At 42.9% G+C, this 13,374-nt stretch overlaps 1 protein-coding gene across 3 annotated transcripts in view; it reads left to right on the forward strand.

The window, feature by feature from the left end:
* DNAH8 (dynein axonemal heavy chain 8) overlaps positions 1 to 13,374 on the forward strand; it is a 615,913-nt gene that overhangs the window by 73,021 nt on the left and 529,518 nt on the right. For all 3 annotated transcript variants that reach the window (XM_075925079.1, XM_025186355.2, XM_025186358.2), the window contains 3 exons: positions 7,971 to 8,084; positions 10,788 to 10,895; positions 12,508 to 12,609. In XM_075925079.1, coding sequence (XP_075781194.1) covers positions 7,971 to 8,084; positions 10,788 to 10,895; positions 12,508 to 12,609 — 324 coding nt within the window. The remainder of the gene's footprint in view (positions 1 to 7,970; positions 8,085 to 10,787; positions 10,896 to 12,507; positions 12,610 to 13,374) is intronic.

A 13,374-nucleotide genomic window follows, 5' to 3' on the forward strand; every position in this document is an offset into this window, starting at 1 on the left:
CTCTTCAAATGAGTGGCAGGCACGCAGGAAATACAGCTGGCGGATGTTCCGGTTAAAAGGCACCGTCTCATGAAAAACCTCCACCCACAACAACGTGCAAAGGTCGCGTTACCGATTGATGACGCGTTCATGGAATCGGCGGATGAGATATGGCAAACCCCAACATCGGTTACACCTATGAGTAAAAAGGCCGACAGAAAATATTTTGTTCCGGCGAAAGGATTGGACTTTTTATTCAATCACCCCCATCCTAACTCGTTGGTAGTAGACGCAGCGCAACGTAGGAGTAAGGCCCCACAGTACAGAAATATGTTTCCAGACAAGGACAATAAAAAATTAGATATTTTTGGTAGGAAAGTCTACTCCTCAGCCACACTACTGCTAAGCATTGCAAACTATTTGGCCCATCTATCGAACCATAATTTCGATAATTATGCAAAACTAGCAGAGTTACTGCACCATCTCCCAGACAACAAGAAACCACTCCTGAAAGCAATAGTACAAGAAGGGTACGCATCATGTAGCACTGCACTACAGATTGCCATGGATGTGGCTGACACAGCGGCTCGAGCCACTGCTACAGGTATCGCCATGAGGAGATCATCATGGCTTTCGTCAGCAGGGGCTCCAAAGGGGATGCAAAACAAGGTTGAGGATCTACCGTTTGACAAACTTAAACTCTTTGTGGCAAACACCGATGAGATCCTTCACTCGGGAAAAGACTCATGCACCACTCTGCGTACACTTGGGATGTACACACCTTCCTTCAAACGTTGACGTTATTTCCCTTACCAACGGAGATACGATTTAAACGTTTCTAGACAGCAAACACGTCCCTTCGACAAACAACGTCCTAGGCAACGCCCTCAGTGCAAGCGGCTACAACAGAGCCGTTTTGCCAATCAATCGTCGACTAAGCAGCAGATTTGACTTGCTTGTCGAGGATGCAAGCCAACTGCCCATAATCAACATGGAAAACGAAACTCTTCATCTTTTTCACCATCATCTGAGCTCATTTTATCACCAGTGGTCTGCAATCACCACGGACAGATAGGTGCTAGAGGTAGTTCAGTCCGGCCTCTCCATCCCCTTACTCTCTATTCCCATTACCACTCCCTCTACCCCGTCCCTCTTCAGGGACCCCTCTCACGAGCAACTGCTGATGCAAGATGTTTAACATTTGCTCACCATCGGGGCGATAGAGTTCCCAAACAGTTCTGGGGAAAAGGCTTTTATTCCCGATATTTTCTCACACCAAAGAAGTTGGGAGGCTGGAGACCCATTCTAGACCTTCGAAAGCTAAACCGGCACCTTCGAAAGCATCGTTTCAAGATGGTAACCTTATCAACTATTATTCCGTCGTTGAACAAAAGGGATTGGTTTGCAGTCCTCGAGTTGCAGGATGCCTATTTCCACGTAGAGATTCACGTGGCTCACAGGCGTTTTCTTCGCTTCCAATTGGGGGACGAGCATTATCAGTACAGGGTTCTACCATTTGGTCTAGCATGTGCTCTCAGAGTTTTCACCAAAACATTAGCAGTGGTCGTGGCCCACCTACGCAGACTGGGGGTGACAATATTTCCGTATTTAGATGATTGTCTCCTCAGGGGTACGACGTATATGGAAACATGTCATATGGTTCGGACAGTATCCGACGAATTTTCTGCTCTGTGCCTTCTCATAAACTTACAGAAGTCATCACTACTTCCATCCCAAAACCTCATGTTCATAGGTGCACGACTCGATTCAACTATGGCGCGATCATATTTACCAACGGAACTTTTTATGGTAATCAGAGATCTGGTACACACTGTGGTACATGCTCCAACAATTCCCACACGCGTCTCTCTACAGCTGTTGGGGTATGTGGCTGCTGCCACCATCGTAGTGCGCAACGCAAGGTTACTTTTTCGTTGCCTCCAGCACTGGTTAGCCACGTTTTACATCCTGGCAAAACACAGTGTCCACAGGCCGATAGTGGTGCCACAGTATGTGTGGGAGTCCCTACAGTAGTGGGCCAACCCGGCCAATCTTCTCACGGGCGTTCCATTTAATCGCCCACAATCTACAAGACAAATAACCACAGACGCCTCCCTGACGGGTTGGGGAGCTCACGTGGGCAATCTCACGGTCCAGGGACGCTGGTCGACACGAGAAATACTACTGCATATCAATGTGCTCGAGTTGAGAGCGGTGCGGCATGCTTGCAAGCATTTCCAGTTGCGCATTCAGAATACAAAGGCCAGGATTCTAACGGACAACATGTTTTATATCAACAAACAAGGAGGTGCCCGATCCTATTCTCTTTGCGCAGAGAGCATCCGTTTATGGAATTGGTGCATCGCCAACAACACTGTTCTAACAGCTTCATATCTTCCAGGTGTCGACAACTTAATAGCTGACTCTCTCAGCAGGCGTTTTCCACCTGACCACTAGTGGGAGGTTCTCATGGACATGTTGACTCGTATCTTTGCTTGATGGGGATTTCCAGCGATAGATTTATTCGCGACAGAACTCAATTCAAAATGTCCCACCTATTGTTCAAGAGCCGGAATAAGATGTCACTCGCTGGGGGACGCCTTTCTTCTCCACTGGGGGACATCGTTACTGTATGCCTTTCCCCCAGTAGTCTTAATTTCAAGGGTTCTCGAAAAAATCAACACAGACAAAGCCCGGGTGATCCTCCTAGCGCCGGCATGGGCTCGTCAGCCTTGGTTCTAAATGCTCCACCAGATGTCAGTGAGAGCGCCGTATCCTCTGCCTTTTCTTCCGAATCTATTGACCCAGTGCAACGGATCTCTCAGTCATCTGAGACCCAAAGTTCTACACCTCACTGCATGGATGCTTGTCGGTTTATCGTCTCCGAGCAATCCTGTTCTCAGCGAGTCAAGCAAGTGTTGATGCATAGTAGAAAACAGTCTACACGAACCGCTTATACAGCTAAGTGGTCCAGATTTCAAGCATGGTGTGCGAATAGCAATGTAGACCTGCGTTTCGCAACCTACCGTGTATATTGAAATACCTCTTGCAGCTGCATGACCAATGGCCTGGCAGTTGCATCTCTACTAGTACACTTGGCAGCAATTAATGCATTCCATCCTAAGGATGGTGATGTTTCCTTGTTCGCTCACCCTACTACAAAAAGATTTCTGAAGGGGCTCTCGAATCTCCATCCCCCGCGGAGGCCTCCTCCGCCTTTATGGAATTTGGATCTAGTCTTACAAACTTTGACTCATTCCCCCTTTGAGCCCTTGGCTTACTTACTATCAAACTTGTATTCCTCCTAGCCCTCACTTCGGCTCGCAGTGTGAGTGAGATAGCAGCTTTTATGGCCTCACCTCCATATACAGTTTTTTCGAAAGACTCGGTGACATTGAGGACCCATCCAGCGTTTATTCCAAAAGTTTCTTCTGAATTCCACATAAATGAGCCGGTAGTTTTACTATGTTTCTTTCCAAACCCCATACCTCAATGCAAGCAGCGCAGTTACATACGTTGGATGTTAGAAGATCCTTAGTGTTTAACATTGACAGAACACGGGGTTTTAGGAAAACAGACCGTTTGCTAGTATCATTAGCGCACAATTCAAAAGGACAGCCTCTAACTTCTTAGCGTATTTCGAAACTGATAGTTTCATGTATATCCATGTGCCATTCGCTCCGAGGGAAGCCCCTCCCTTCTCTTCCCAGAGCTAATTCAACTACTGCAGTTGCTACTACTACGGCCTTTCTCAGTGGAGTGTCCTTTCGTGACATTTGCAGAGCGGCAACATGGTCTTCTAATGCGACTTTTATGAAGCACTCCTCTATAGTCGATCAGTTTGCTTCAGACTCTTCTGTGGCTACAGCAGTACTGAATCGTGCTGGTAGTCTTGATTCTGGAGCGCTCTAATTCTGTTCTGGGTACTGCTCCGGAGTCACCTAGAGTGGAGCACCCACGGGGCCACTCAAAGAAGAAAAAGAAGTTACTCACCCTGTGAAGTAACGATTGTTCTTTGAGATGTACCCCGTGGGTGCTCCACGACCTGCCCTTCCTCCCCACTCCAGAATTTTTCTTAATTTTTTTCTTCCAGATGAGTGGGTGAGAGGAACTGACGGTTGCTGGCTCGCGCGCGGCTGATCAAAGGCACGAACGCTATCCTGGTGAACCACGCATGTGCGAGCTGGCGGAGCACGGCTATGAAAAGTCTCCGAGCTGCGGCGCCGGGACAGGACCCGACACCTACAGTGGAGCACCCACAGGGCACATCTCGAAGAACAATCGTTACTTCACAGGGTGAGTAGCTTCTTTTTTCACTTGCATATGCTGCAGCACGTTGATTTCGGAACATATAAGGAAAAGTTTGAGATAGGAAAAAATGATCTAAGTGTAGCTGCAGAGCAATTGGAAAAAGTGAGGGAAAACTAAAAAAAAAAGGTGTCTGGCAGGATAAAATTAAGTCATACATTACTACATTATTAAACCTAAAATAGAAATATAAAATCCCACTCCTACAAATGTGCCAAACTTAAGGCCAGGGCTCAGAGATCTTTGTCTGAAGATGATTCTTTTAGAAAAGACTCTCCATCCTGCTTCTGACTAGAGACGTTAAAGATTAGTCGACTATCTGATAAGCATTTGATTATCGGTTAGTCGACATGCTAGTCGACTAGTCGCTTCCGCATCCAGGGCTGTTGCTACACTTCAAAGATGGAAGTGCCCTTAACAGCTAATCGAATAGTTGATGCAAATTCCATTGACTATTTGATTAGCCAATCAATTGGAATTTTACTTCCCTACTTCTGGCCCGGGATCATAACCTAGGACGGTATGATCACCCCCAGGTTCTCCTCATGGCAAGAAGGTGCCAAAAAAGAGGAGCTCCTCAGTGGCTCAGAGACCTTTCTGCTAAGAAACAGTCCCCTCACAAAAGCAACAGCACAAAGTCTTCATACGTCACCACCTATGATATCCCTGGTACCTCAGGCACTGTGCTACCGTCTGCTGGCTGAGGTACTGGCTCAGGGTCTAAGCTGCAAGCCAAGTCAGTAGCATCAGAGGCTTCAGTACCGATGACCACATCGGCACCAGCATTGGCACTGCAACACATATCGATGTCACCAATGGCATTGAAATCATCATTGGCACTGACCAAGGCATCGGCACTGGTCATATTTGACTTATTAATGCTCCCCGCCTTCTTCACGGACTACACTGTTGGCACCATACATACTGTTGCCAATCCTTGCTGCATCGTTGCCTTATATGTGGCACGCAAACCTGGCTGTAACATCTGTTTCTGAGTTGCCGCTCTTCGGCACCTACATCTCGCCCAGGCCTGTGCCATCACAAATTATATCACCAGCACCATCACGCTTTTCCAGTGACAATGAGGGCATACAAGTCTCCTTCGCCCCTCACTGTAGTCCTCCAGTGCGTAATTACAAGTCACGGTATGACCCAAGGGGGTCACAAGTTCCCTCTGGTATGGATATCCTTGGATGCCTCCCCCCTACTGTATCCAGCGCAATGGCCATATTGGGGCCTGTTGAGCTCCTACAGGAGTCATTATAATGTGCAGCCCTGCCCGTACAATCAGGGCAGTTTCTACACACCTGTATCTGTGCATCATTCTCAGGTCACAGAGGAGCACAAGGTACAAACCCAGATGCCTTACCTCCAACCAGTTCCTCATCTTTATCAGATGAGGCTGTAATGCCTCCACCACCTTCTACAGTGGAGAACTTCATGCACTTTCATGAGATCTTTAAGTGTGTAGTGGTGGAGGTAAGCTTGCTGTGGAGGAAGTATCTGAGCCTCAGCATGAGCTCACGGATATCCTTCAGGCATCAACATCAGTCAAAATAGCTCTTTCAATCAGTCCAGCTATTTTGGATCCTGCCAATACCATCTGTCAGACTCTTGCCTTTATACCACCAAGTGCAAGAGGGCAGACAAGAAGTATTGTGTACCTGCTAAGGATTCAGAATTCCACTCTACCCACCCCACATTGAACTCCTTGGTGGTGGAAGCCACACATCAGCATGTTGAGCAGCAATGCTTCTGCACTACGCTATCTGATAAGGACAGCAAGAGGCTTGACTTCTTTGGCTGCAAAGCATATGCATCCTCGACACTTCAGTTCAGGATTTCAAACTGCTTGGCTCTACTTGCCAAGTATGATTTTAAGAACTATTTCAAACTAATGGACTTTGTGGATAATATCCTGGTCGCAGGAAATTCCTGAGATTTACACTAGGCCCAGACCATTATCAATACCAAGTTATACCCTTCGGCCTATCTATAGCACCTCAGATCTTTTCCAAAGTGCCTGGCAGTAGTCACAACCCATCTTCACACCATGGGAATAATTATATTCCCTTACCTAACTACTGCCCTTTCAAAGCCAGATTGCAGACCAAGAGTGTGTATGACAACGACAATATTGTGTTTTCAGAATCTTGGCCTCTAAATAAACTGGAAGAAATCTTTGATCCACCTCTCCCAAATCATAAAATGTATCAGTGCCTGTCTAGACTCCACCATACCACAAGTCTGTCTACTTCGAGACAGGTTCCTTGCTGTCGCTTTATTATTCTCTTCACACTGTGCCCATAGATCCATAATCCATTTTAACTAGGAAAAGAGATACTCTTAATATTTTAATGAAATAATTACTAGCAGGAATTATGTGATTATGGGAGAACTAAATTTCCTAGATATCGATTGGAGGACATGTGCTACTAGTAATGGTTGGCCCTGATATTCCTGGATGTGATTGCTGATGGATTTCTTTGTGAAATGGTAACCAAACCAACAGAAGTTAATGCCACATTAGATTTAGTATTGATAAGTAGAGAGCACCTCATAAAATAACTGGTTAAAGAGGACAACCCTTGGTTTGAGTGATCAAGAATTACTTCACTTTAAACTAAATGGAAGGATAAACAAAAAGAGGTCTGCATCTAGAGACCTTGATTTCAAAATGGCAAACTTTAATTTGAGGAATTCATTAGTGAAATGGAGTGTACTGAAGAGTTCAAGACCAGAGCCCACACCCTCTCCTGAAATCCAACCCCCTGCTCCAACCCCAGTGAAAGTGAGAGAGGGTGGATGAGACTTCAGGGAAGGCAGCAGGGTCGATCACAGGTTATCCTTAAATACAAAAAGTGATCTTGGGTGTAGAAAGGTTGGAGACCACTACTATAAGGAATGGAAGATGGGCTAGATCAGCAGTTACCCCAACTCTATTCCTTGTCTGGGGGAGACCAGTGGATCTGGTCCAGCAGGGGAGCATAGAGAGCAAGAAGGCAGATGTCAGTGGCATGATCAGCACACTGGGGAACAATCCCAAGGGAACTTCTGTGAGTGCACCATATCACAATCACGGCACACTTTCATTTCTCATTATGCCAGTTCCCATAAAACCAGACACAATGCCAGTTTCAGATGGTTGTTTTGTGATAATTTTTCAGATAGACTCTGAATCCAACCCCAAGGGCATTTGCTTGTTAGTGACAGTGGTATTGACATGTGCAATCATCTGAAGAAAAAACCTATTACCTACCTTTCTGTAGCTGTTGTTCTGTGAGATGTGTTGCGTGTGCCCTGTCCATGACCTACTCAGCCTGCCCTCTGTATTGGATTCTGTCTGATACAAAAGAACAGAGGACAAGAGTGGCTCTGTTCATACAAAACAGCACACAGTAGTGCACAGCAACAGAGGGCGCTCAAATCACTCTAACAGGTACTGCTGAGAGAAAAACCTCCAATATCCATGCAGAGGGCACACCAATTCACCTACAATGGCATGGACATGTATAATATATTGCAAAGAACAACAGTTATGTAAAGGTTTTTATAAATGTGTATATTCTACACATCTGTATGTTGGCAACAATATGAAACATGTATGAAGTTTTTTTTTAGTACTTTTTCCTCTAGACATGGTAAGAGTTGGATGCCAGAATCACAGGTATTTTTTCCTTTAGCTGTGGCGTGAGTTGGATGCCAGAATCACAGACACTGCAAATGAATCAAAAGATAATGTGAGATATTTATACACGCTTGAAAAAGTATGTCAGCCTCTTTATAACTATGATCTTGTAAGTATATCTTTTGTGATTGTTTAAATATTAATGTAGAATGCACAGAAAAGGAGTATACTTTAGGACAGAAGTAATCTTCTTTGTGGAATATTCTACTTCAAAAACATTTTCTAAATGATTGTGTAACTTTTTAAACCATCATTTTATTGGGCTGCATGCAATGAAATATTAATTTCTGTAACTTCTTTGCATAGAAATTAAATCTAAATTCTTATAGGATCCACACATTTTTAAAATTTATATTTTATTAATCATTGTGAAAATCTATTTTGCCTTTCCTCAAATAGCAAATACTTTTATTAGGAACTAAAACACACAAAAATATTATGTACACTACGAAGTTTATATAATTAAATTCGGTGGCTTTTATTAAAAATTCATCATGTGCCAACAATCATATAATAACCACACAATTATATCCAAGAAATCATAGTCCTTCTTTGGATGATGTCCTGATTACTACTCCACTATTGGAGATTCAGTTTGGAGCTTTGCAAGCAGTTTCCCCATTGGGCTATGCATGTGTGAAAGGCACCTCATGCGCACAGCCCTCCATCCCCCCTCGGTTTTTCACTAACCATCCTCAGTCAGAGATGGAGCTTCAAACTCTCACCTCAAGCATACTTACCTTAGTAGTTAGTTCTTAGTTTATAGTTAGTTTTAGATAGTTCTCCATATAAATAGTTTCCATAGTTCTGCTTAGCTTATTGTCATTAAAAGAAAAAAAAAATTGCTTCTCCTCAGGAGGCTGCAAGAACTTTGTTTTCTCCCAGTTCTGCTTATGCTCATGTGTGTCATGGTATGCCTCATGGCACTGTGCTTCAAGAGCGTATGCATGTTGCACCACCGGAAGAGGAGGAGGACAAAGCTCGGTGTGGCATGGAGGTGCTGCTTAGGCAAGACCTGATGCTCATGCTAGCGCACCTGCCAGTCAGTGCTCTGGACATAGTGGAATGCCGGTTCTGGCACTGTGAGAAAAGCTCAGACTGGTGGGACATTGTGATGCAGACATGGGACAATCAGCAATAGCTGCACAACTTCTGCCTGTGCAAAGCCGCGTTTTTCTTTAAGTGATGTCCCCATGGGTGCTCCACTGTTAGTGTTGGGTCGTCCTGGTGCTGCAGATCAGAGTTTCCCCTAGCAGTAGTCGGCCAGACTGCGCATGCACGTCAGGCACCTCATGCTGTTTGCTCCTTCTCTTCACGTGCATGGTCCGGCGCCCGCCAGGTTCATTTGTTGCCACCCTCAGTCACAGACGGAGTGAGCTCCTATCTCCTCAGATTGTGTCATACAAGAAATTGAGTTCTCGTTACTTAGTAGTTAGTAGTTGTAGTTATTAGTTAAACTTCTCATTCGTTCATTCTATAGTTTAAAAAAACAAACAAGGGCAAACTATGGACAAATCACATGATGCCAGGTTCCCCTGGCTTCAAAAAATGCGACACTTGTCGGGAGCCTATGCCCCCTTCATATGGGCACTCATGTATTTGCTGCCTCAGGGAAGCGCACATTCCACAAAAGTGCCCCCACTGCTTTAAGCTAACAGCTAGAGCGAGGCATGTCAGAGAAATGAGGCTCCTTTTTTATAAGGCGCTCCAGCCACAGTCAGAGACTTCCATCGCTTGCTTGGACCTGTTCAGGGTCGAGAAATGTTGAGCCACTTTCCGACACACACTCTTCAGCTAAAAGAAGGGCCTCTCCAGCACGATCTTTACCATGGAGCCATGTAAGCACCAGGGACAAGTAAATGTTCCACTTCACACCCTTAAAGCCCCTAGACTACTCAGCACAGCTTGTACCATGACTGATAAACAACTGAGAAGCTTTTACGTGTGCATATATAGGATATTTTATCATTATACTGGGGGGGAGGAGACAAAAATGTCAACTACAAAAACTTTATTTAGTGTAGACCCTAGGCCTTAAAAGAATAGAGTTGGCCAGAAAGAGTATTAAAATGAACAACTGATACCACAACCTATTGCATTGACAAAAGTAAGAAAAACCTATAGATTGTGTTTCAGTGTCCAAACTACAGTCATCAGATAAAAATATGCATAACTACACCTCTCATTAGTTTGACCACAGACAGAGTATGTATGGGTATGTATACACTAGCTCGTTAGTTCGAGCTAGGTAGGCAAATGAGGGCAACCGGAGTTGCAAATGAAGCCTGGGATTTAAATATCCCGGGTTTCATTTGCATGTTCCTGAACGCCGCCATTTTTAAATCCCCCTTAGTCCGAACTAATTTCACGAGGAGTAACAGTTAATTCAAACTAAGGAAAGTTCAAATTAACGTTTAACTGCCGTGTCTAGCCGTGGGCAGTTAGTTCCGACTAAGGGGGATTTAAAAATGGCGGCGCCCAGGAATATGCAAATGAAGCCCGGGATATTTAAATCCGGGCTTCATTTGCAACTCCGGTTGCCCTCATTTGCCTACCTATCTCGAACTAACGAGCTAGTGTAGACATACCCTATGAGGTTTACCATTTTAAAGCTACTTTAATCATAATTTTGTGAGCCTTACTGCTTTTATAATAAGAAACTCTAAATAAGTTTATTTCTGTGCAAGATGTAACAAGGTCTTTAAGATTGATAGATTAACTGAAGAAAAAATGTATTTTAGAATTATGAATAGGAAACTTTGTAAGGAGAGAGAAGATCTCCTAAGTTTCTTTTAAAAAATCTGTATTTTAGGTGTCAATGGCACATGGAATCCAAAATTTGATTAATGCTATACGAATGATTCACAGTGTTTCAAGGTATTACAATACTTCAGAGAGAATGACATCTCTGTTTATAAAGGTAAGCATATTCATGTTAAGGATGCATTCATATAAACTGTGATGAAAACAAACAGCTCTGAATATGACATTACAGAAACACTTGTTTTACTTCATGCACCAGGTATCTTGATAAAAATGGTTAGGATATTATAAAACTACGAAGCCCATTACCAAATATAAAACACTTCTCTTTTCATGCTATAAAATTAATTAAGCACAAAGAAAATATCAGGCATTGCAACTGAATTCTGTTTCTTACAGTATTTTATTAGGCTCACAAAGGTCTATATTATGTCATCTTTATAATACTGTAGTCCCTTGTCCACAAATACTATTCAACATACAAAAAGAGAAGGGACTGTAGCAGTGTAAAAGTGGAGTTACTACCCTCTTTTTTCCAAGAGCTTCAGTGATGGACAAGATAAGTGGCAGTTTCAAGTGTGAATGCGCTCTAGTTTTAACCTTATGGGTCTGGTACTGTCTTCTAACAGTACCAGACCCATAAGGGTCTTGTCTGTGGTTGTCTGGCCAAATGATACCCCTCCTTGTCATGATACATACCTAGCCTCTATAGGGCTCTTCCCAGGTTCTTTCACTGGGGCTATTCTGGAAATAGACTAAATAGTAGTCTACAGGGTTTTTCTGGAATACCACTCCGCCACGTCCAGGGAAAATGCATCTGTGCTTCCACTTTTTTTTTGCGGAAGAGCAGACGCACTCTTTCGAAAGCCCTGTCTTCCTCCTCCCACGAGGAATAAGGGCTCTCCTGAAAGAGGTTTTTTTTTCCAAAATTTGTCCCCGTGTAGGCGGCCAAATTTCAGAAAAGCCTCTTCCGAGAAAACTATCGGAAAAAGGTGCGCAAATTGCACTCCGCAGTTTGCGTACTTTTTTCCAGTAAAGCCCCGTAGTGTAGACATAGCCTCAGTTATTCTAAAAGTTTACTTTGACTCTTTCTTTGTGGGGACTCTAAAAAGGTAGTGGCCTAGAGTACCCTATCCAGAATTTCTGAGTTTTACTCATTAAAACTAAAGCACACAAGACACCACATTTGTTTTCTCAGGGCATTGCCAATGGATGTAGACATTTCTAGTTGGAACACTGGAGGGAGGGAAGGGACTCTGTGTATGTATGTTTAAAACATGGAGTCTTTTCTTGAATTTTGGGTAGTGACATTTTGTGAATGTCTATTTTACACATACGTATGAGTCTGTGGCTATGATGTATGTAGATAGATATACGACCTGGGGTTGTGATGAAGCCGAAGTCCTAGCTCACATACTACACAGCTACCATTGCCATTATGGGTAAAAATTCTCAATACTTCAGTAATTCTGCTTGTCTAGTGGTGGGAAACTAAGATCCAGGAATGATCCTGTTAGTGTGATCTCTTCAGAAGCAGAATTATGAACAAATATCTTTTCCTTTTATGTCTGAGACTTTTTTCAAATATTATATCAGGGTTTAAAAATATCTAAAGTACTGTAAGGTTGTCCTAAAGTCACATATATTAGGATATTTTACCTAAATGTGATTTGAAAAGTTCCAATTGTATGTATATATGTTCAATTCAAGGTGTAATAAAATATATTTTTGGAGATTAACAAAGTTTGTCTTTCATTTTTATGTATTAGGTTACCAATCAAATGGTTACAGCGTGTAAGGCATATATTACTGATGGTGGTATGTCTCGTGTATGGGACCAGGATACACCTATAGTAATTAAAAAAATTCAGGTTAGTATAGTGGTATTTTGCTGTTTTCACTGGTTCATATCACCTTCTGATTTTGGTTTTTATTTCAACTAGTAAACAGCTAGTTTGTAGGACTGCACTAACGTCCATAATTTTTATAATAAAAGAATACATTGTTTTGCATTATAAAGTTTTCTAGATTTCATATTAAATTGTTCAAAGATGATATATGATTGTTAAAATAAACATATAACTGTTAATAGATAGGGCCCTACCAAATTCACAGACGTGAAAGACACATCATATACTTCAAAATCTAGTCTCTAAGGCTAGGTCTAGACTGCAAGCCTCTTTCAAAAGAGGCTTTTATGAAAGATACTTTCAAAAAAGCCTCTTTCAAAAAAGAGCATCTAGACTACAACTGGTACTTTCAAAAAAGCAAGCCACTTTTTTGAAAGAGAGCACCCAGGCAGTCTGGATGCTCTCTTTCAGAAAAGCACAGTTTGCATTTCATAGCACCCTTTTTTGAATGAGCACTTTCAAAAAAAGGCATTATTCCTCGTAAAATGAGGTTTTCTGCAGTTGAAAAAACTAACGTGTTCTTTCTATTTACTTTCGAAAGAACGTGGCAGCAGTCTAGATGCAGGGGAAGTTTTTTCGAAAAAAGGACGCTTTTTTTGAAAAAACCCTGTAGTCTAGACACACCCTTTCTGTGAAATTTGGTCTTTTGTATTTTTTTGCCCTATATTGTACAGATAATCTGTACTTTCAACAATGCACAATTAGTTGGGTCATACTGCATTTTCT

Source organism: Pelodiscus sinensis, chromosome 3 (assembly GCF_049634645.1).
Source record: "Pelodiscus sinensis isolate JC-2024 chromosome 3, ASM4963464v1, whole genome shotgun sequence".
Lineage (NCBI taxonomy): Eukaryota > Metazoa > Chordata > Testudines > Trionychidae > Pelodiscus > Pelodiscus sinensis.